Raw genomic sequence first — 24,150 nt, 5'->3', positions numbered from 1 at the left:
GATTGATCCCTTGATTGCCATCTTAACAATAATAAATTTTTCAATCTACAAATATGTGATTAGTTTCCATTTATTTATCTTCTTTTATTTCTTTAAAAAGTGTTATGTAGTTTGCAGAGAAGACATTTTGCTTTTATTGCTAAGTACATTCCTAAGTATTTCATTATTTTTGGTGCTATTGTAAATGGAATTTTAAAAAATATATTAGGGCTGCCATAACAAAGAACCACAAACTAAGTGACTTAAACAACAAAAATTCATTCTCTCACAGTTCTGAATGAGAGAAATCTGAAATCAAAGTGTCAGCAGGACCATACTCTCTCTCCTAGCTTCTAATGGCTGATAGAAATCCTTGCCATTCCTTGGTGCTGCTGCATAAATCCAATCTGTCTTCATTGCCACACAACCATCTTTCCTCTGTCTGTGTCTTCACATGTTATTCTCCTCTCCATGTATGTCTGTTTCTATGTCTTTTCTCTTTTTATGATAAGGACACCAGTCATATTATATTAATGGTACACCCTACTCCTGAAGGATCTCATTTGAATTACATCTTAATGACATTTGCAAAAACCCTATTTCCAGTAACGTCACATTCATAGGTACCAGGTGTTAGGACTTCAACATATCTTTTTGGGGTACATAACCCAAGCTACAAAACTCTCATTTGGGGGTTGTTTATTGACGGTGTATACAAATGAAATTGATTTTTGTATATGGATCTTGAATCCTGCAACCTTGCTGAGTTTATTAGTTCTCATATTTTTAGTGGATTCCTTAGGATTTCCTATACACAAGCTCACATCATCTGTAAATATAATATTACTTCTCCCTTTCTGCTCTAGATGCTTTCTATTTCCTGCCTAACTGTCCTGCATGGAACCTCCAGTACAATGTTGAATTCGGGTGATGAGCTTGGGAGCCTAGCAAGGTGAGAGGACATTCCACCTAGCAGTTAAAGCACCGGACATAGGTAAACGCATAGAGGAGGAATGAGTTTGGCTTATGAAACAGAAAGAGAAAACTTCTTTCACAACGACATTGTTTAGTTGGTGAAGGACCTTATAGACCAAGAAGTCTTGACTTTAATGAGAAATGAAGTCACTAAATGCTCTTAGGGAAAGGCATGCAGATTTTTTCTGACAAATTAGAACAGGACAAACATGGAGGAGTGGGGTCAGTGGATTTGGACACCAGATCATAGACTATTCAGTTATCAAGAATAAATGACAGGGAATTCCCTGGCGGTCCAGTGGTTGGGACTCCGCTCTCACTGCCGTGGACCATGTTTCAATCCCTGGTCGGGGAACTAGAATCCCACAAGCCATATAGGGCAGCCAAAAAATAAAAAAAAAAGAATGACAAAAAAGAGTCAGAACAATACTTGGTACATAACAAGCATTCAATTAAAACGTCAGCCATTATAAAATAATTCCAGGGACTGGTATGGTGGTATGGTAATAGTGGAAAGGCTGGGAAAATAAATCTTATTGGAAAAAGAAACAGCAAGATCAAATATATCAGTTTCACTTCACGAGGAAGATGACTCCTAAATTTTTCTATAAAAGGCTGAGGAAAGAGGATGAGAAGTCTTATGAGGTTAATTAACGTCTACATTTTCCTGCAGGGACATACATTTAACTACTCTGAAAAAAGTGTAGTTTCTTGTATATTCCTAGTTTTCTATACATAGTCACTTTTAATTTCATTTCAATGTCTTAAATCAACTCCAACATGGATAAAAACAAATTGTTTCATTGAGTAAATGAGGCAATGTGCAGTTGTCCTAGATTGAGAACTGGAGACACATTCAGATCCCGGCTCCATTCTGGGTAATCTTGAGCATATTACTGAACCACTCTGAGCCTGTTTATTATAAAATGGGACTTTTATGTGCAAATTACTAGGCAGTTTGCTGTGAGGGTTCAATGACATTAACACATTCTACACTTGTAGGTATTCAAAGGGTATCTTTTCCCTCCCTTCCCCTTCGTAAGACAGGAGTTACAGTCTAACCAGATCCAACTGCTCATCATCTTTAGGATGTAAAGCAGGAGCTGAAGAGTGAAATAGGAATGTGAAAAAATTATCGCTTGAAAATAAGAACTAGTTATCTAAAGGATTCAGGTTGGTGATCTCTCAGGGAAGCACATGAGGGATGCTTCTTCCCACCAGATCTACCCACGGAAAAATGGTCTCCACTAGGTGAATTCTTCATCTACACTTACAGGGGGCCATTTAAGGTTTGTCATACATTTCCTATCATCCAGCTGGTTGTGACACTATTCAAGCATGCAAATTTCTGGTTAGGGAAAGCAAGCTACAGCCCCCTCAAGGTCGAATGAATATTAGGCCATTTTTGTAATCATCCCAAATCATTAACACAGTACTAATAAGAGGAAAAAAAGCAAATTTCATGAAAAGGCACTTTATGAAATCTCAAGACAACATGACTATGAATAGTTAAAATCTATTCATTCCTAGATTAATGTAACTAATCAAATGCTTTGGATCTATTCATTCACCAACAGTTCACATATAGAAAATATTTAATATTAGCCTAAATGAAATGTATGTGGGAGAAAAATATGAGGAGAGGGAAAATAAATCTAACTTCTACTTTTTATTCACACCATTAGTACAATAAAAATTAATTTCAGTACAAATTCAGGAGTTTATTTGATCATTAAGGAAGCTTTAATGTCCTACCATATAATCTAGGTTAATAGAAAAGACTGAATACAAACTATCTTAAGACATTAATCAAACTTTTAATGTATCAATTTATTGCATATGTCAGTACAGAAAAATAGAAAGTGTATTTTAAAAGAAATTTATTGTAAAAACACAAATGTAAATGTTTGCTTTTGCCATGATTAGCACATAATGTACTGTAACATTCAGATTTGAATTATAAAATTTTATCACTGCTTCAAATAAAATATGGCAAATAACAAAAATATGATTTACATTATGAAGTTGGATTAACTTATTTTATCCTGAACGTATCTGAATAGGTTGAAAACAACTTGAATTTTCAGTATACGGAGTACTGACAGAAATTCTGTTATAAATGATGTTAAACACCACACTCATCCCTGTTACATATGTATATATGACACTTTCCGTAAAAGAAGTGTCTCTTACACACAGTCCTATTGTTAAACTACATTTTTAAGATACAAAATATAAATGGAGGTATATTTGCACCATCTGGCAAAATGTGTTGACTACTATTAGGATGAATGCATTTATTTTGTCATACAAATGAATATACTATTTCTGATTAGCTGAGATGATGTGTGCATATGGCAATATAAGTCAACAGAAGTGCTTTTTATTTTCTACTCTGATTTAAAAAATATGTCTGTGCTCTGTCATTTCCCAACTTTACCTGAGTGATATGAAAATACATAAATTTAAGGATAATCCAAAAGCATTATGAGTAATTCTTTTCACATTTCTTTCTCCATAATTGCTGTCAAACATAATAAGAAAAACAGAGAGGGGAGAGGTCAGTGGAGGTTTTCAGTATATCTCAATCATGATCTAATTTAAAAAGTGACTTCTGCGACACCCTCTTTTAAGGTTTACCTTATTTATTCCTAACCTCAAGGACAGGACTTAGTCAAAAACTACACTTTGGCTGGGCTTGCATGATAGTTTATATAAAACTGAATATGGCCTTCATTCTTTAATTCCACCAAACAAGCCCATACCCACCTCAAACCAAATCTTATAAACATAAGAAATGAGTATGAAAGCATCAGGTGGTATGAATTCTCAATAAATATTACGGTATCATTAATCTGGTGACGCATTACCAAAGGTAGAATTTGGGTTATTATCAACTGTCTACAGTCATGAAAAAATAAATTTAAGCTGCCCCATTAACAAATTTCAGAATACCATTTTAATGAAAACACCAATTTTACAGTCAAAGTGTTTGCAAAAACATAGGGTAGATGCAGTATCAGGTGCTCCAGTTGCCTTCTCTGTTAGAAGCACCTTAAGTTCAAATGATGTTTTACATGTTATGCTTCCTTTTCACCAACCTCACCAGCTAATTATTTCCTAGATCTACATTTAAGAATGATGTCACATTTCCCTTTCCAGTTGTTTCTATCCTATTAATATTCTTTTATCTGTTACAAATGATTTCTTCCTGTATTTTGCAATATCTTTTTTTAGGATCTTTTTTGCCGTTTTACCCCCAATAATCTCTTTTAAAATAATGGATTTTGATCTCAGTGGATTTTATCTTGCCATACTTAAAATCACTCTAGGGTTTCCAAATTCCAGTAGCTTAATAACTTAAAAACTCATTCAGAAACTCCTACAGCTGCTCTTACATCAATGAGCCAGAAATTAATAAACAAGATAGACACACACCTATTCCACTAAGAGATGAGCCCAAAATGAAGGTGTGACTCATGAAAAATTCACGTTTTATTAAAAATGATGCCACAGGCTTCATGGACCCCTGATAATAGGAGTTTGTCTTCTACCCCCTTCCCATCTAAGGAACCAGTCTCAAATACAGAAGGAAGCTAGGAAGGAAAGATGTGCTACAACCCTAGACACCTTTTCCTTTTGCTGCAGAAAGAAAGGCTCCTCAACCCAAAGAGGAGAATGAAGGTAGGGATGGGACACATGTACTCCACAACTTCTTAAGTCCTGGGTCAAAAAGAAGAGGGGGAAATTGTTAATAAACCTGGAATACTAAAAAAAAAAAAAAAAAAAAAAAGAGCAGCATAAAACAAAACACTGATGAAGAAAAAGCTCTTTATACTTCATCAGCATAATATTTGTAACTAAAGTTGATAAATTCCTCCATAGTGTACTAGACTAAATCATCACATGAAAACATAAGGTACTTTGTAAACTTTAAAGAATGATACAAGTCTAAGGTGTGCCATTTAAGCTCATGTCTAAATACACTACATTTTGTTGTATTAACGTTCTTGTTAATACATTACTATTTAGGATAGTCATTCTACATAGCAATGATTGACAAGATGAAAAGTAGCCTTTAATTGTAGTGAATTTATAAATACAAAATACACCTTCCATAATACGCGTTTCCAACTTTTTTTTAAAAACGCATGACTTTTTTACAATTTATAGAAAACATTATCCTTTAGAAATCACACTTGCTATATTTTTTTCTAAATACTGACATAAAGTGAATGATAAGAATGTTATTTGGCAAAAGTATTTCTAGCCCTATCTCCATGGAAAGAGTTTCAATTAAGGTCAAGATTATTGACCCATTATTTCTCTGCCCTAGCTGCTTGCACAAAGCCAATAAATATAGCTAAAATACTCAGAATATCACATGTTAAAGCTGACATAACGTACAGAGCTCAATTACATCTAATTTTTGAGGACTGCTTGAAACAACTTAGCTTATATATCTTAAGGTAAATCCTGTAAGTTTTAAGGGGCTCTTTTTTTAAATAAGATTTTTCTTACCTTCTATATGTCTAAATACTACTTCCCACTTACAGCCATTTAATTGTTAAATGTGGTCACACGTTCTGTGATCAAAAGCTCTAGAGTTCCTTTATCCGCACATTCTCACATGTAGAAAATAAATAAGACTTCCTAAAGCTGTCTTTTGATGCAGTTCTTCTATTTCATAACTGAAACATCAGACCAAAGAATATAGTTTTCATTTACTTTTGTTTTTGTAACTTTTATTTTCAGAAAGTCCAATAAATGATATCCTGGCTTTAGTGGGATAGATATACCTAGATACTTGGACTTAAAAATGAAATGTGGGAATTCTTGTAAAACAGTATGTACAATAATGTAATGATAAGACTTCCTAATTCTTAAACAGATTCTAATCTTCATTATGACTGCTATTAGTGGTTCAGCTGTAGACTTACAAAATCGACAGAAGCTAAAATTCTCTTTGCCACCAAAATTACAAATGTTAAAAAGTTCAAATATGCACATCAAAGCTGCAGTAAAATTCTCAATTTCTATTTTTACATGCCATGATCCAGACTGTACCTAACAAAACATGGTACGTTTATATTGGAAAATGGGGTCCCATTTATTTGTAAGAAAAAGCTGGATCTCAGCATTCACCAGAGCAAAATTCAATGGCAACCTGCACATAGGCCTCAATTTCATTTCTTGCTAAAAACAAAATAGAGTTTACATAAAAATAGATATAACCCAGGTTACCATATACATTGGTATATGATCAGTATTTACATTAAAAACATTGCATTGCATAAGTCAAGGAATAAAATACCATCATGCATTTCATTTTAACTTTTAAGGTGAAAAATGCAATTACAGAACTAAGTTTGCTTACCATGATTGTCCCAATATTTACTAAAGGAATAATACCCAAAGGTTTCTTGCTTACATGTCTCCTTCCACACTTAGTCATTAATCTAAGTGTCACATAGATTACACAACTTTAGCAACAAGAAACTTTTGAATATAATATGCTATTATGATAGCATATTAAACTAAATGTATGGATACATAACCATATTGAAAGGTTCGATGAAAATGTATGAAATCCCAATAATTATAGTTCTTCAAATGTAAAAAACTATTTGGATCATTTTAAAGGAGCACTGAAGTCCTTTCAAAGTTTAATGTCACTCTTCAGACAAGTACAGATATAACACACTTCTAGGAAGGAACATTCTTCATCATTCTGCACAAATTAAAATACAATGCATTAATCAAAAAGAAAAACATTATATAATTGTTACATTAGATGAAGTTTTTGCCATTTCTTCAGGAGAATGACTCTTTATTACTTCTTTGATGAACTGTTCAAGGGCAGTGAAGTAACCCTGGCATTGCCATGTATCATTATGAGTTCCATCAGGAAAAATGGCTAATCTCTTAGTCCGAGATGGGGAGAGTTCATAAAGTTGCTTCATCATTACTGGTGGGATTAATTGGTCAGAGAGTCCAGAGATGAAAAGAGAAGGCATTCTGCACTGAGAGATTTTTCTGTAGGACAAAAATTTATTTTTGTAGCACCATAAAGGAAGGTAACGCATTGGAAAGAATGAAAATAAAGTGCTGGCCATGTGCGGTATGCTTAAAAATGTGTTCTCCACCATAATGGCTGAAATCCTATGTGAATTTTCAGAGGCCAAATGAATAGCTACTGCCCCTCCCAAGGAACGGCCAAAGAGAAAAATTTTTGTTTTGTCAAGGTCAGGTCTGGTCATCACGTAGTCTAGCACAGCCTCAGAATCTAGGTAGAGTCCTTCTTCACTTGCTTCTCCTTCACTTTTTCCATATCCTCGATAATCAACAAGTAAAAGATTAACTTTGAGGTTAACCAACATAAGCAATGCATTCGGTAACCTGTGACCTATGTTGCCTGCATTCCCATGAAAATAAATTATAGTTGGGGAATAGGGCGAATTGTCTCCAGTGTATCTTATCAAAATAAGATTTAGACGCACTCCATCTTTGGTTCTGATGAAAATGTTTTCATGTGGGATACCAGTCGGCATGGGAACATAAAGGCGTGAAGAAGACGGCTGCTCTGGGAAATAAAGCAATACATCCTGGAATTTATAGAGAATACCTGCTATTGATATGAATATTAACAAAAGTAAGATAATGCCTCCATACAGATGGAAAGTCACTATTAAAGGTAAAAGAGAAATACGGCAGAGAGCCCAAGACCATGAAGCCAAAGCTATTAGCCATCTTTCAACAAAGTTCCACAGCATCCAGGACTTTTCCATTGTGGCTCTCCGTAAGCGTCCTGAAGAGAGACAGAGATAGGGAGAATCAGTAATTCAACATATATCTATTATTTTAACAGTTAGATCCATGATGTAATAAATCATGGTACTAGGTGAATTCTTGGAAACCTACATCAATCCATCCACAAAATCGATTGTTCTACTTTTCCTCATCCCTTCAGTTCTCAAGGTCTCCTTTCTCCCTCCACTGCTGTATATATGAAACACAAATATTCATCAAACTATATTCATTTTCTAAAAAAATGCAGGTACTTTCATTCATGTATTCTCCTTGATTTGACAGAAAAATAAGTTGATGCCATGTTCCCAATTTTTTATATGAGGGAACAAAGGCTCTGGAGCATAAGTGGAGTGGCCGTGTCCCAGCTTTGCAGGCAGAAGAGCCTGGAGACCAAGGAGCATGCTTCTAAGGCTCCTGGTGCACCCACTGGTCAGCTAGGTAAGGTGAGGGCAATTTTTTAATTTGAGGTAAAACTGACATACACCATATTAATTTCAGGTGTACAACATAATGATTCAATATCTGTATATACTGCAAAATGATCACAATAAATCTAGTTAACATCCATCACCATACATAGTTACAAATTTTTTTTCTTGTGATGAGAACTTTTAAGATCTACGCTTAGCAACTTTCAAACATGCAATATAGTATTATTAACTTGTCACCATGCCGTACATAACATCCCCATGACTTATTTTACAACTGTTAAGTTTATACCTTTTGACCCACTTCTCTTATTTTGCTCACTACCCCCAGCTTCTGGCAACAACCAATATGTTCTATCTATGAGTATGGGGTTGTTTTGTTTGTTTTCAGAATCTACACATAAGTGAGATCATACAGTATTTGTCCTTCTCTGACTTACTTAGTATAATGTCCTCAAGATCTATCCATGTTGTTGTAAATGGCAAAATGTCCTCCTTTTTAATGGATGAATAATACTCCACTGTGTGTGTGCGCACACACACATCCCACATTTTCTTTATTCATTCATCCATTGATGAACACCTAGGTTGTCTCCGTATCCTGGCTATTATAAATAACGTTACAGTGAACATGGTGGTGCATGTATCTTTTTGAGTTAGTGCTAAATTTCAAGTCTTTAATCCATTTTGAGTTAATTTTTCTGTATGGTGTAAAACAGTAGTCCAGTTTCATTCTTCTTCATGTGGTTACCCAGTTTACCCAACATCATTTATTGAAGAAACTGTCCATTCCCCATTGTATATTCTTGGTTCCTTTGTCGTAAATTAATTAACATACATGTGTGGGTTTATTTCTGGGCTCTCTATTCTGTTCCACTGATCTATGTGTTTGTTTTTATGCCAATACCATACTGTTCTGATTACTATAGCTTTGTAATATAGTTTGAAATCAGGAAGCATGATGTCTCCACCTTTGTTTTCCTTTCTCAGGAATGCTTTGACTATTCAGAGTCTTTTGTAGTTCCACACAAATTTTAGGATTATTTGTTTTTTTCTGAGATAAATGCCCCTGGAATTTTGATAGGGATTGTATTGAATCTGTAGACTGCTTTGGGCAGTATGAACAATATTAATTCTTCCAGTCCATGAGTCCCAAATACCTTTCCACTTTTTTGTGTATCCTTCAATTTCTTTCATTAATGTCGTATAGTCTTCAGTGTTCAATTCTTTTACCTCCTTGGTTAAATTTATTCCTGGGTATTTTATTCTTTTTTTAAATTGAAGTATAGTTGACTTACAATGTTTTAGGTGTACAACAAAGTGATTCAGTTTTATATATATATATATATATATATATATATACATATATATATATACATATATATATATATATGTATATATATATATGTATATATATATATATATATATATACATATATATAACTTTTTCAGATTCTTTTCCATTATGTTATTACAAGATATTGAATGTATCTTAGGTTACACAGTAGGTCCTTGTTTATCTATTTTATATGTAGTAGTGTATACCTGTTAATCCCAAATTCCCAGTTTATCTCCCCCTCTTTCCCCTTTGGTAACCATAACTTTGCTTTCTATATCTGTGAGTCTATTTCTGTTTTGTAAATAAATTCATTTGCATAATTTTTTTATATTCCACATATAAGTGACACCATATGATATTTATCTTTCTCTGTCTGACTTAGTTCAATTAACATGACAATCTCTAGGTCCATCCATGTTGTTGCAAATGGCATTATTTCATTCTTTTTGAGTAATATTCCACTGTGTGTGTGTGTGTGCGCGCCACATCTTCTTTATCCATTCATCTGTTGATGGATATTTAGGTTGCTTCCACATCTTGGCTATTGTAAATAGTGCTGCTATGAACACTGGGGTGCATCCATCTTTTCGAATTACAGTTTTCGTCTTTTCTGGATATATGCCCAGGAATGAGACTGCTTGATCATAGAGTAAGTCTATATTTAGTTTTGTTTTTTTTTTTTTAAAGATTTATTGATTGATTGATTGATTGATTGCTATGTTGGGTCTTCGTTTCTGTGCTAGAGCTTTCTCTAGCTGTGTCAAGTGGGGGCCACTCTTCATCACGGTGCGCAGGCCTCTCACTATCGTGGCCTCTCTTGTTGCAGAGCATAGGCTCCAGACACGCAGGCTCAGTAGTCGTGGCTCACGGGCCTAGTTGCTCCACGGCATGTGGGATCTTCCCAGACCAGGGCTCGAACCCGTGTCCCCTGCATTAGCAGGCAGATTCTCAACCACTGCACCACCAGGGAAGCCCCTATATTTAGTTTTTAAGGAACCTCTATCCTGTTCTCCATAATGGCTGCACCAATTTACATTCTCACCAACAGTTTAGGAGAGCTTCCTTTTCTCCACAACCTCTTCAGTATTTATTATTTGTAGACTTTTTGATGATGGCCATTTTGATTGATCAGTGTGAGGTGGTATGTCATTGTAGTTTTGATTTGCATTTCTCTAATAATTAGTGATGCTGAGCACCTTTTCATGTGCTTCTTGGCCATCTGTATGTCTTCTTTGGAGAAATGTCTATTTAGGTCTTCTGCCCATTTTTGGATTGGGTTGCGGGTTTGTTTGGTTTTTTTTTGATATTGAGCTATATAAACTGTTTGTATATTTTGGAAATTAAGCTCTTGTTGGTCTCATGGTTTGCAAATATTTTCTCCCAGTCCATAGGCTGTCTTTTCATTTTGTTTATGATTTACTTTGTTGTGAAAAAGCTTTTAAGTTTAATTAAGTCCCATTTGTCTATTTTTGCTTTTGTTTCCATTTCTCTAGGAGATGGACCCAAAAAAATATTGTTGAAATTTATGTCAAAGAGTGTTCTGCCTAGCTATTTTATTCTTCTTGATGGAACTGTAAATGTGATCATTTTAATTTCTCTGACAGTTCATTATTAGCATATAGAAACATGACAGACTTTTATATATTGATTTTGTATCCTACAAATTCACTGAGCTAGGTAGGTTGAGGGCAAATTTTATTAAAGAGGTAGTTAACAGATTCTAACTTATCAAGACCAATCCAATAGAATTTATTGTCAATTTTCTTTTTCACATTATAGAAAAAAATTATAATTAAACTAAAATAAAAAATATAAAATATTTTCCCTTCTATTTGGAGGTTCTCACAGCTAAATTTAAAAAATAATTTAAATGGAACACTAGTTTCTAATATTGTATTATTTTTAAGAAAAAGTCTAATAATTTGTCTTTCATATCTGATTAAAAAGAAACTTTAGATTGTTAATACTGTAAAATACGCTCAATCTTTTATAGCGCCCTTACTGCAATTTCATACCAGTGGGTAAACAAAGATTGCTACAGTATACTGATAAGGCCATAAACACTTGGGGGATAAGTGTGAAACAAAGACAAAGAAGTTCTATTTCAGAACCAGACATAAATGAAGAAAACGACTTACTGGAGAAAAATCTTTTTAAAGTTTGCTAAAAACTATAACTGATGTAAAGAAAATACAGAAGAAAAGCTTTCAGAAGTCATTGTTTTTGTTATCAAATAAAGTTTATGTGTGTCGTCTTAAAAAGGCACAAGAGGTGAGACGTTACCATTTTTCTTATGTAGTACTCATTTACTTATATATTTACCATTTTTAAAAATTACATTCTCTTTTACTCATTAACAAAGCTACCATAAAGAAGTTATTCTTAAATTTAATAAATAATTGTTAATGACTTATCTTTAAAATTTTACTGTATGCCATAAGCTAATAAGTGAGGCATTTTACTTCATCAAATTAGATTTAAACACTGAAAACCAAGTTAAATTATACTGGCTACAAAGATGAGTTAGACGATTTAATAGATTCGATTTTTCACTATTATCTCACCAAAAATATTTTACTATTCCGCTAAACATGGACTTTCAAATCTGAATTTGTGTTCAAATAACTCTCTATGAACATAAACCAACAGTGTAGCATTTTTCTGAAGTTTCTCTAAAATCAACACTGCCACCCAGTTGCAGCAAGTTTTATTACAACAAGCACTATGTTAAGCCAGAGAAAAGCAGGTATGTGAGGTAAAACAAAAATCCAAGCTTAACAACTACAGAAGCAATACCTGAGCATTAGGTGTCAGACCTGGATAAGAACCAGATTGAAAGAGACTACACTACAGCAGCCAAATAAGCCAATTACACTGAATACTGAATAACTGTTCCAGGTCAATAATCAATGCTGTTTACAATCTCTGACCACTATTCATCAACAGCTTAAATTATACAGGGCTACTCTATAATCCTTCACTGTAGTGGATAAGTCTGAATAACACATCTGAGCACTTAAATTTTTCATCTAATGCTTACTTAATTTTATTTCTTTAAGAGAATGATTTTCATTTGTACCCAGAAGTTGTATTAGGAAAATTTGAAAACAGACTGGCATTTACTTTATACATCAAAATAAAATAATTTTTGTATAATGATTAGGATTAACAAGGTTTGGGATATAACATACAAATATACTAAGGCACTGTATCATTTGGAAAATAAGATACCATTTAAGATATTTCTTTAGGGAAAAAATGTACTTTTTTTCATAGTCAAGCCAATCGTTTATGACAGAAGTATCAGAGAGATGAGTAACTCAAATATCACTTATTTGGTGATACAGTAGAAAAAAACGCACTAAAATTCCATCACGCTTAAAGTCTGCTCTACCATATATTTGTTAAATAATCGTATCAGTTATTTCCAGTTTGAATTTCCTTTTCAGTAGAATGAGAATTCTAAAAATGCCTGTTTATAAAGCTGGTCAGCATTATCAAATAAAATTAATTAAAAAGCACTTACAAATGCTACAGATATATTAACTTCACTTGCTTTTGGGACTAGTATTTCTGGCTGTACTACTACATTCTTAACCATGTTCTGCTTGAATTAACATCAAAATCAGAACTTACCAAGCACCTATAAGAAAAAAAAATCTAGGAATTTGATAAGGGCATGGCAAAGCACTCCTACAATCTGGATAATCAGGAGTGAATTGACTCAAGTTTTCAAATCAAAGTTCTTATAAAAAACTAATACAACACTAAATAAAACATAAAGCTCCTAATACATGGACAGGGCATATTTTGAAATTCAAACCACCTACATAGATTAAACTATATAGTTAAAGTTTTCGATTTTCAAACTTTGAAAAAATATCTTTTTTAAAAAAGCAGCCTCTTTTATTTCTTTTTTTTTTTTTTTTTTTGCTGCCTCCAAAACAAGACTTCACTCACAGAAAAGGCTCAGTAAACAGCTACCATCATCATTACCATCATCTCTGTTTTTACATCACCCTATTTCTTTCTGTCCTTCTTGGGAACTGCAACTAGATGTTTAAAGATAAATTTGCTTTTTTAAACACACAGCTGCTTGCATATATTTATGATCATTCATAGGAAATTATGGCAAAACATCTATTTTTTAAAGGTCTTTCTATAATATATACAGTAAATCTAACCTGATATAATGAGAAATGCCTGAGAACATGAGAAATGCCAGCATCACATGACAGTCAAATCTTTTGTTGAGAAATTTCCTGAAAACAAGTTTCTGAGCTCTTCCCCAGAAATCACAAGCTCTGTACAGGGATCAACCTTTTGGTCTCTTGCACTGGGCTCTCCCTTCTCCTCTTTCTTCCAGAGGATGGGAACAGGACAGGATCCATGACCAGTGAGAGCTTCTGAAATAAGTTGTGCTCAAGCATCTCACTGTTGATCCAACCAGCTCTCCCATTTGTAACTACAGAAATATTTAAGGGCATTTTAACCCCGGAATAGGGAATTGCTGATGCGCTAGCTCTCAATATCCAGAGCCCTGCTCACTGGCTGAGATGACATATTTCGAAGTGAAGTGAGGCTGGGACAGACGTGTGGTCTCCCTGTGATCACGGTTAGTGAATAACAGCAGCCGTCTTCCTGGGCTCCTCCGTCAGGAACCACAGTCCCCAGCATACCTCACGCTCTGGTGGCATCTCTGAGGGCTGTAACAATGTCTGAGCAATTTTCATTAATTTTCAGCTGACTCATTTTTCCAATTCAAGTCATTTAATCCTCACAACTTAAGGAAGCATGTAATGTTATTTCCCTTTTACAGATGGAAAAAAAAAACACAAAACAGATAGAGAGGTGAAGCAACTTGCTAACATTTACAAGGCTGATTAATGCTAGAGACAAGACAAGAAATCAAGCCTTTCTGACCCAAAGCTCTTAATCTCTGATTTCAAAGCATCTAACTATTTCTGAGTCTCTTAGAATCTCATTATGTTCATGGTATGGACGCTTCTTAAATCACTGGTAATTTCCTATAACAGCTGCTTTGTCTTCAGAATCTTTTCAACATACAATATTGAATTTAAATCTGTAAGCCCAAGAACTGTGTTTTTCTTTTTCACTACTGTATCCCTATGGGTAGTACACCACTTTACATATATTCAAAACTAAAATGTTTTTTAAATGAACAATCCAGTAATGTATCTGAATTATTAGATTTCTAAGAAAACACAACTGCATTCTGAGTGTCAGACATATATATTTAAGACTGGACATCAGAAAAATGGCATATTTGAGTCCATTATTGGTTAGGAACAATAGGGATTAACCTTGCAGTTTTCCACAAAACATTCCTGAAAAGCTGCCTTAATTAAATGACTTTGCAATAAACAAAGGTAATCTTGCAATGGATTGTTAAACTGTGGAAGTCAATAAAAGTCAATTCATTTTGAGGAATATCAAATGGAAGTCAATTTTAAGGACAGGTTAATAAAAACTGTTCTAGAGTGTGTGTGTCTCTTCTCTTTAATACATTACGGCATATTGGTGGTTTACAAAGAGACCTCCACTCACGAACTGCCTTATTTTTCCTAAGCCAATTAGCCAATAATTTCTGCTCCTCCTTCTATATCATACTTCCATGCTCTTAATGGAACTGGATCTATCAAACAATATAGGGAAGATTTTTTATTTGATAAATTTGCTGAAACTATCAACAAAGTACAATTACTAGAGCCATCTGCTGAGATGTAAAGACAACTTCACATAAACCCAGATGCTATGATGATCAATAAAAATGAACACTGCCTCGGGTACAGTCCACTGCACAGATACTAGAGCTAACAGTAAGTTTTCCACTTATTTTGCCAAAAAATTAGTTTGAATAAAGGGTTAACAAAACCTTTTCTCAGACTTCCCTGGTGGTGCAGTGGTTAAGAATCTGCCTGCTAATGCAGGGGACACGGGTTCGAGCCCTGGTCTGGGAAGATCCCACATGCCGCGGAGCAACTAGGCCCGTGAGCCTCAACTACTGAGCCTGCGCGTCTGGAGCCTGTGCTCCGCAACAAGAGAGGCCGCGATAGTGAGAGGCCCACGCACCGCGATGAAGAGTGGCCCCCACTTGCCACAACTAGAGAAAGCCCTCGCACAGAAACAAAGACCCAACACAGCCAAAAATAAAATAAAATAAATTAAAAAAAAAAAAGAGAATTAATTTTAAATTCACATCCATAATTAGTTCCATAGCATGATTCCACATGTCTCCTTAATCCCCACCTTGGACACAGTATCTTTGGCTCTAAGTTTAAAAAAAAAAAAAGAATCTGCCTGCCAATGCAGGGGACATGTGTTTGAGCCCTGGTCCAGGAAGATTCCACATGCCGCGGAGCAACTAAGCCCGTGAGCCACAACTACTGAACCCGCGCTCTAGAGCCCGCGAGCCACAACTACTGAGCCCACGTGCCACAATTACTGAAGCCCACGCACCTAGAGCCCGTGCTCCGCAACAAGAGAAGCCACCGCAATGAGAAGCCCGCGCACCACAACAAAGAGTAGCCCCCGCTCGCCACAACTAGAGAAAGCCCGCGCGCGGCAACAAAGACCCAACGCAGCCAAAAATCAATAAATAAAATTTTAAAAATAGAAAAACAAAAACCTTTTCTCCTCCATGAAAAAAAAGTGATCTCTGGTTAACCTTCTAGCACTGCTTCCCTGGAAACCTCATAAAGGTGGGATTCCGCTATGTTTCTCAGCAGCATTTTGAGCGGTAAACCTGACCCCTGCTAGTGAGCTAAGCCTGGACTGAGAGGACAGTGAGCTGCGCTGCAATGCCCAGCGGGAACGCAAAGAGGGGACACACTGTGCGTCCTCTGCTGAGTCCTGCTCGCTATGCCCTTGTGCTGCCACGAAAGCTACCGTTTCCTGTGGAGCACGAAGCAGCTAACCCACGGTGGCACCTGCTCCCACCCAAGTGCCATCTTTCCACTAACCTGAGCTATTACTTGGAACAATCCACCTGATGCTGCCAGGCCAGGTTTCCTATCCGCGTCTTTCCACACAGCAGAGGGAGGCTGGTGCCAGGTATGGTCTTCTGAGAATGAGAATGTCCAGCTGAATCCAAGACCATTGCTGCTGGTCATGCAGAATAAGCAAGGCAATTAGTTACCCCTTAAAAAGTACATCCTATGAGGAAAATTTATGAAATGTGTTGCCAGAAGAGATGGTTATTTGCCAGGTTCTTCTGCATGCTGCAATGCACTTGCTGATAACATCTTAGCATCATAAACAATCAAGAGAAATGTGAGTTTAATATACTCCAAGTGAAATCAATGTTTATACTAATTAAAAAGGCTGCTTAGAGGGAAAGAACATTAGACCTGTAGAGCATAGAAGCTCGGTCAACCAATATCCTTCATCTGCCATTCTTCTTCTACATTATTACTCTGTTTTTAATCTTATGCCTACATCTTAAATAAATACCTCACTTATTCCCATTTCTCAATTCTGCCTTTGCCAAATTATCACACCAGCTCTCACATATCAAATGTCTCTAAAGCCTATCTATTGCTTCAACCACCCCAGTAACTGCTAACTACTCACTAGCAGAGAATCTGATGCGTGAGCTCTTGTGATGATCTCTCATAAAAAGCAAACCTCACTTACTAATAAAGCCAATGGACTTTTCTCAATCCACACTGCAACACCGTACCCCTAAGTAGCACCAAACCTGGAATCTTCCTCAGCTTCCAGTATAATCAAATCCCTGTGTTTCTCCCTCTGACCCACACCTAAATGTAGGCATTTTCCAAGGCTCCGTATATTTACCTTTCTTTCCCTCAGGGATTTCATTCTTTCTCATGGCTCCAACCATCATACTTGTTTATGAATTATTCCCATTCTCCATGTCTACTCCATCTATAATCTCAATTTATCTGTTCCTTGAGTACCTGATGCTTCGTTAACAACACAGACTTATTCAAAACTAAACAAATCCTCCTCATCTAATGTTTTACATTCTTTATGTTAATTATGAACAAAAAAAACATGATGTGTAAACAAATACATTTTTTTAAAAACAACTGATTCTACAGCTACATATAAAATAACATGCAAAGTAAATTTAAATATGTTACAATATCAGTAATAGGTACATTATTATAACATGCACAGGTCTTATATCTGAATGAAAAAAAATCAACCTTAAAAACAATTTTTGTGCATTTTATTTAGATGAAGTGGTTAGAGGTGTCATACTGATATTAGTGAGCACTTCTCAAGAAATAATCTATTAAAAACATGACTAATTTTTATTATAATGTATAGACAAAGTAAATCTAATTATGATTTTCTTTTTAAAAGAATGGTTTTGAAATATTAGTAATATCTTTTTATACTCTATAAGCACTTCGATCAGATGAATGAAAAGTAGAAATCTGATGATGATCATCTTGAGAATTCCATAGTCATTAACTTGTTTTGTTCACCTTTATTGCTCCATATGCTCCCTATCTTTAAATATCAGCCCATATAAGTACACAATAACCCATTTAAGGCTAAAAATATAAACAATTTATAGCTGTGAAGCTGTCAGAACCACCATGTTGGTTACAGTGTGAGCTGAGTGACAAGTCAACTGAGTGAGTGATGAACATGTGCATCTGACCTCCAGTAATCACCTTATGTGCTCCCTCATATATGTACTTGGAAGATCGCAAATGGTTCCATTTCTAAGGAAAAATATTTAAAGAACTGTTCAGTAAGCTGAGAGATCAATACCAAACATATGCCCACCCTCAATCATATGAGTTCTCAGAACACAACTACACGTCCCCCAAGGGAGTTCTCAAACCCAGCCCAGACCACAAAATGGTCCCAGGGTTGGTTTCCCAGACTCATCAGATTCCAGTGCATCCTATCATACTATTTAAAGATTAAAGACAATGCCACCAATACTTGCAGACATCTGCTATCTGAATCATAGTGCTCAGACATTGTAGACTATTTAAAATTTATAAATACGCAGTCTTATTCTTAAGTAGCTCATGATCTACTCAGTAACCCTCGATCTACTCAGGAATCATGGACATATATAACTGTATATGTCTAACATAAATTTAATTATAGAGGAGCCAAGGAAAATTAGAGAAAGACAACACTGTCCTTAAACAGAGCAAAAGAAAAAGAAAACCTTAACTATGTGTCCTTCACAACATAATTTTAGTAATCTCTGGATTTCATTATGCTTGAATACTTAAAGAAACCATGGGGAAATTTTTGCCAATTTTTTAAAAACAGGACAAAGTACAACTCTAGGGTTAAGAATTTCTCTTACTTTCCATCAAACAGCTGTCTATGCCACTTATTTTTGTTCATTTAGCAATATTTTATCCAAAAATTTAAAATAAATAAAGATTAACAACTTAGATATATCAAGAACTAAAACTCAAACTATGGGAATGGATACATTTAATTATGACTGCCCCAATAATACTAGCAGAGTAAACTGAACAAATACGTTACTCTTTCAATGGCAGATAAAATTATACTTTAATGAAGGCTGGAACTGTCTCACACACAAAAAAAGTAAATGCTAATTATTCTCATTACTTTTTAAATGCAGAAGTTTATATTGTATTGCACAGTATATATTCATTTACTGATTCTGCCAACAGTAAAAGGCCTTTGAAAACTATAAAAGATGTTTTACCTATACATGAATTAAATATGACTTCCCCAAAAACAATCTGACTAAAGAGTAACCAATTATAAATACAATTTTAAAAAGTCATAAATGTACTATTATTTTAAAGGCCTTTATATCCATCTCGATTGATAAGTTTAGAAACATCTTGTTTAAAAATAAAAACTGCTCGTACATTAAAGAAACATACCGACAAGTGACAAAACCATGTGTAGGTTCAAGGGAAGACTAAAAAGTGGAAAGCAAATTCATGTGTCACGCCTAACGTCTACATCACAGGCGGAGAATGGTATCCTCTAGGGGAATTCACAGCTTCCAATCACATTTCAAGTAACAGAGAAAGCAGATTCAGCCCTGCTGCATCAATGGATCTCCTTTTCTGCTAAGCACTGGAAAGTTAAGAAACCATGCCAGCTGCACAGCTGAAATGAAAACACAAACAGCCACTATCAGTGTGCTGGAGACACCACAGGATGAATTATCTATTTCCCTAATGGTTACCCACGTATCATCAATAATGAAAAAGTGTGTATTAATAGTCCTATGGGACAAATCAACAGTAACTGCCTATAGAGATGCTGGATTTAATCTGGGATTTCAATCGGCTTGAGCAGACATCTGGAACATTATACCAGGCACAACTTAGCAGCATTTTTGTGCTTTCCCTTTCGCTTGAAGCACAGAAGACTTCGCAAATATAGTCAACTCTGAGAGAACAAAGATAACAGTTTCTTGTCACTGTGGAAATCAATCACAATTTATTCTGAGATTATAAATATCAAAGAAAGAAAAGGGTTAAAAAAATAGATCCACAAGGCTAAAAATGCAAACAGTGATGTTAGAATTAAAACTGATAATGAAATTCAGGAAGTTTCCAACTTACGACAGGATAGTGTTCTAAATACTATTAACTAAATGGGTGAAACTTAGAATTTATTTTGTTATAAAATCAGTGTTACAGAAGAAGTAAGATTCTCAGGCTAGCTCATAAATGCACACAGTTCACACCCTGGAAATACTACAGTTTTGCAATTCCAGTACAATATACTGCTGTAGGAGCTGAGACTTATATGAAACAGCAACATAAAATGTAATAATTTATTATGCAGTCTATCATTTGAGGGGGAAAAAATCTTAATTAGAAAAACTAGAACCCTTTTTTTTTTTTAGGTTTATTCTAAAAAGAGTATATAAGGGCCTCAAACATTCCTGAGGTGACTAAACAATAATTAGAAAGATTTTAGAATCTCTGAGTAACAACCGAGTTCTAAATTAAAGAAAAACAGAGAAACAGAAGTAGATTTTCCTGAGTTAAGTGACCAGAGAGGAAAGATCACAGAAAAAGGTTAGGTTGGATTGTTTCCTGTTCCCACTTCTAAAGTCACAATGTTGACCCAGGACAACTTGGTTAGTAAATGCTCTCGTTCAGGCCCGAGGTGAGGCTGAGAAGCCAGGAGGCTTGCCAAGGTCCGTATGCACAGATATTCATAAGCTGGCTCACTTTCATCATTCCAAAGGACCTATCAATCGCAGGCAGCGTCGTGCTGTGGGAAGGAGGGTGTTTTCAGGCTCTGTACGTTGACAGCTGGGCGGCTTCTGACAACTCACTTAAGCTTTCTAAATATATGTCTCCTGGTGTGTAAAAAGGGGGTCAAACACGTAACTGAAACACGGCTGAGATCAACTGTAACACAGTGTGTTAATACATGCAGCTACTTGCACGAGACAAAAGTTAAAACATTTTATTATCTACTAGAGCAGAGTAAGTACAACCAGAAGGTCTGCTAGACCTGGATGAAATAATGGTAGGACTCACTGGAGATCACCTGAGTAGGTGCACACAGGAAGGAATTAGGGCGCTGCCTTATTTTTTTTTTCTGTCAAAACCCAGCTCAGGTAGCAGCTCCTTCAGAAAGCCTTCCCTGGTCCTCTACTCCCTACTGCCAACCATTCCACATCCTGTAGTTTGTACAAATTCATGTGGCGGCACTCACTACCGTAGTGTAATTCATCTGCTTTACAGAGACTGTGAGTTCCTTGATGACAGTGACATCATCTTATGCAAATCCATATTTTCAGTCGACAGAGCAATGCCTGGCACACAGTAAGTCTCTATTAACAACTACTGAATTGAGCCGTCTAGGGCGTAAGCAGGACAATTATGACATACCACTAGATGGTCAACCACGAGTTCTTAGCTCGTGGAATAAAACTTAACCTCTCAGCAAGATACGTGATTAACCCACGCTTGCACACAAGTTCTTAACGCGTGCCGAAAGATACCAGGAGAGGATCCATGAAAAACCAAGCACCAAAACTTAAAGCCCACATCTTCTTGTGCCTTTCTATGCAGTTACTGTAACATGGTGAACGTTAAGTCAAAGAGCTATCGAATAAAAGACTTTGTTTGGGGTTCTGATACCTTGGGCAATAACTCTCGTAATGCATTTTGCAGAAAACACATGTTGACAAGACTCTACAGCAAAACTGACTTCAATTCTATGGGGTGCTCCCGCCCTGTTTCATAAACACCCCAAAGTTCCTGCCACGGAATTCGCAGGGCTAAACCTGTTCTTGACGTGAGAGGATCAGGACCACTCCATGCCTCACACCTGGCAGCTGGGATTTTCGCTGCACTTTTCCTGTGTGCGGGGGAGGGCTGGGCTGGGGACGGATGGTGTCCACGCGCCGGTTCGTACACGTTACTGGAAACACCACTGACAGCGCATTCTAAGACACCTTCTAGGACAGCGTCCCGGCGCCGCACCGGAGGGCGGTCGGGAATCGGCGCGCCTCGGTTCCCACACCGGCGTCCGTTTGGGGTTCTCCCCCCCTCGGCCGGCGAAGCTGCGGAGCGGGCTCCGTCCGGTCCCGCACGGCCCTGGGCGCGCAGCCCCGCGCTCCCGGGAGGCCCCCGCCGGCCGCCCCCCGCGGCCCCGGGACACGGCGGCCCCGCGGCTCGGCGGCCCGCACCGCACTTACTTAGACCTGCTCGCAGGCTGCGCAGTCGGCCGCGGACTCGGAACCCGGCGCCGCGCAGAAGCGTCCCCCCGCGCCGCTTCCGTCGCTCCTCATCGTCCTCCTCCAGCCGAGGGGCCGCCGCCGTCGCCACGGTGTAGCCCGGAGCTCCTGCGGCGCCGCTCTCGGCTCCTCCACTTCCGGCCCACGCTCGGTGTAGCCGGCAAATACCCCCGCCGGCTCCCACATCACCTGCTCTCGCCTTCCTCCCGGGAGTGGGAAGCCGGCCCGCCCTCCCGGGCATGCGCAGAGCCCGCGGCCGGAGGAGTTTCCCCACCCCCCCCGCGACGGCGGCCCGGACGGACAAGATACCGCGGGAACGGGCCGCCCGCACGCGCATGCTCGCGATGGGCCGGGTACCCAGCGGCGGGTTGACCCGCAGCCTCTCTTCCCTCCGATCACCGGGAGGCCTCTTGCCCCGCCTCCGAGGCCTCCGGGGTGAGAGCTCGGAGCCTGCAGGATCCGCCTGCAGGACGCATGTTTTCCCGAAGAAACGGTGTCTGCCCCAGTCGGTTGTTAGGGGTATAGGAGTGAGTTCCGGCACTTAAATCGCTTCCTTAACTTTGTTTCTCTTTTTGTCTTCTCCCAACCCAGGCCGCTCCTACCTTTGTCAGAGTGGACCGTCGCGGGCGGATGCATGTTTTATGAGGCCCGAAACTTGTACCATTTAGACGGACCTTGTAAAGAAAAAGAATGGAACATTACCTTACTTTTGCAAATTTTACAGAAGCACAAGACCGTGAAAACATTGCTAGGGCCCCTCCCAAGGCCTTGGAAGTGACCATACAAATGGGCCCCTGAAGCTGGAGCGTCATTACCTTCACTGACAACCGCCTTGCGCACCAAATTGTACTCAATTGTTTGTTTATAGATGTCTGACCCCACCCCCGTCATTCCCTATTCTCTGTACCCTGTGTTATATATACAGAGGATATGTAACAGTGTTTTTTAAAGCTTGGAATCTGCTACCAAATTGAGAGGTTCAGGTCAGAGAGGCTCTTGATAATAATTTCTGTTATTATCAGGAATTGTTATCAGGTGGTGCATCATCTGATAAGCACCACCCACCATGGTAGACCGACCACTTACAAAAATAAGCTAATAATCAAAGCAACTCTAGACGATACTCAATGAAAAACTCTTGATTCTCTTTGAACCAAGCATCAGAAGGCTAAAATAACATGGTAACTTGGAGACGGGGATTTGAAACAACTTTGTCTAGTTGTCTGGAGTTTGTCTGGTTTCCTTGTTCCCCTCTTATAGCACTAATACAAAGTGCAATCTCTGACATTATACAAGCTCAGTAGATGTTGAACAGGGTACAAAAATGTACACAAATGCCTTCGCAAAAGATGGGCACGTGGAGGGTCCTCTAACTTAACAGTATTGGGTGCTCCTCCAAAGTAAATTGATAATTAAGTTGACTAGTAGGTGGAAAAATTACCCACAAAACAGTACCATGTGACTTTATGACTCAAGTGATTTTAGAAAAGTAGATAACATAGCTGATGTGACATATAATTGTTGTTGAGCTAGAAGGAGCCTTAAGTCTAGCTTTACTACAAATTAGTACTGTGGATTAAATGTGTGTCAGTTTGTAAAAAGAGGCTTTTGTACATTAGACAACTCCTAAGGGCACTTAAAACTCCAAAATGTATTCTCAGAGCTTGTTGTAGCAAAATTTCACTTTCATATTAAGGCAATAATATTTTATGCTAAAATGAAGTAATTCTAAAAGTTGTTTCCTCCTACAGTTTATGAATAATTTCTCAATTCTCCATGGTGGAAGAGGACAAACCATAGCAAGATACTGGTAGAAAGCCACAACTCCTGGAAAGACACACACAAGGATTCGGGTTGTTTTCATTTCTCAATCCTCTGTATGTAGCACAATTTACAATATCATA

At 37.3% G+C, this 24,150-nt stretch overlaps 2 protein-coding genes across 10 annotated transcripts in view; both read right to left on the bottom strand.

Annotated features, from left to right (window-relative positions):
- Positions 1 to 22,265, bottom strand: part of TNFSF13B (TNF superfamily member 13b) — an 84,275-nt gene extending 62,010 nt beyond the window's left edge. Inside the window, exon 1 of the mRNA XM_036831347.1 lies at positions 22,208 to 22,265. The gene's annotated coding sequence lies outside the window, so the exon portion shown is untranslated. The remainder of the gene's footprint in view (positions 1 to 22,207) is intronic.
- On the bottom strand, positions 2,635 to 22,483 carry ABHD13 (abhydrolase domain containing 13). 9 transcript variants are annotated; one of them, XM_036831340.1, is made up of 5 exons: positions 22,208 to 22,345; positions 19,416 to 19,647; positions 16,515 to 16,656; positions 7,876 to 7,953; positions 2,635 to 7,762 (listed from the first exon to the last, which is right to left on the bottom strand). In XM_036831340.1, the coding sequence occupies exon 5, from the start codon at positions 7,740 to 7,742 to the stop codon at positions 6,729 to 6,731; it is 1,014 nt and encodes a 337-aa protein (XP_036687235.1). In that variant the 5' UTR covers positions 7,743 to 7,762; positions 7,876 to 7,953; positions 16,515 to 16,656; positions 19,416 to 19,647; positions 22,208 to 22,345; the 3' UTR covers positions 2,635 to 6,728. The 9 variants fall into 9 exon arrangements, with proteins under 9 accessions (XP_036687235.1, XP_036687234.1, XP_036687237.1 ...); XM_036831339.1 differs by lacking the exon at positions 7,876 to 7,953; XM_036831342.1 differs by lacking the exon at positions 7,876 to 7,953 and having other exon boundaries at positions 16,515 to 16,615.
- Between the last annotated feature and the right edge of the window lie 1,667 nt (positions 22,484 to 24,150).

This window comes from Balaenoptera musculus, chromosome 18 (assembly GCF_009873245.2).
Source record: "Balaenoptera musculus isolate JJ_BM4_2016_0621 chromosome 18, mBalMus1.pri.v3, whole genome shotgun sequence".
Taxonomy (NCBI): Eukaryota; Metazoa; Chordata; class Mammalia; order Artiodactyla; family Balaenopteridae; genus Balaenoptera; species Balaenoptera musculus.
The sequence above is the reverse complement of the archived record's forward strand: the minus strand, read 5'-3'. Positions and strand labels throughout refer to the sequence as shown.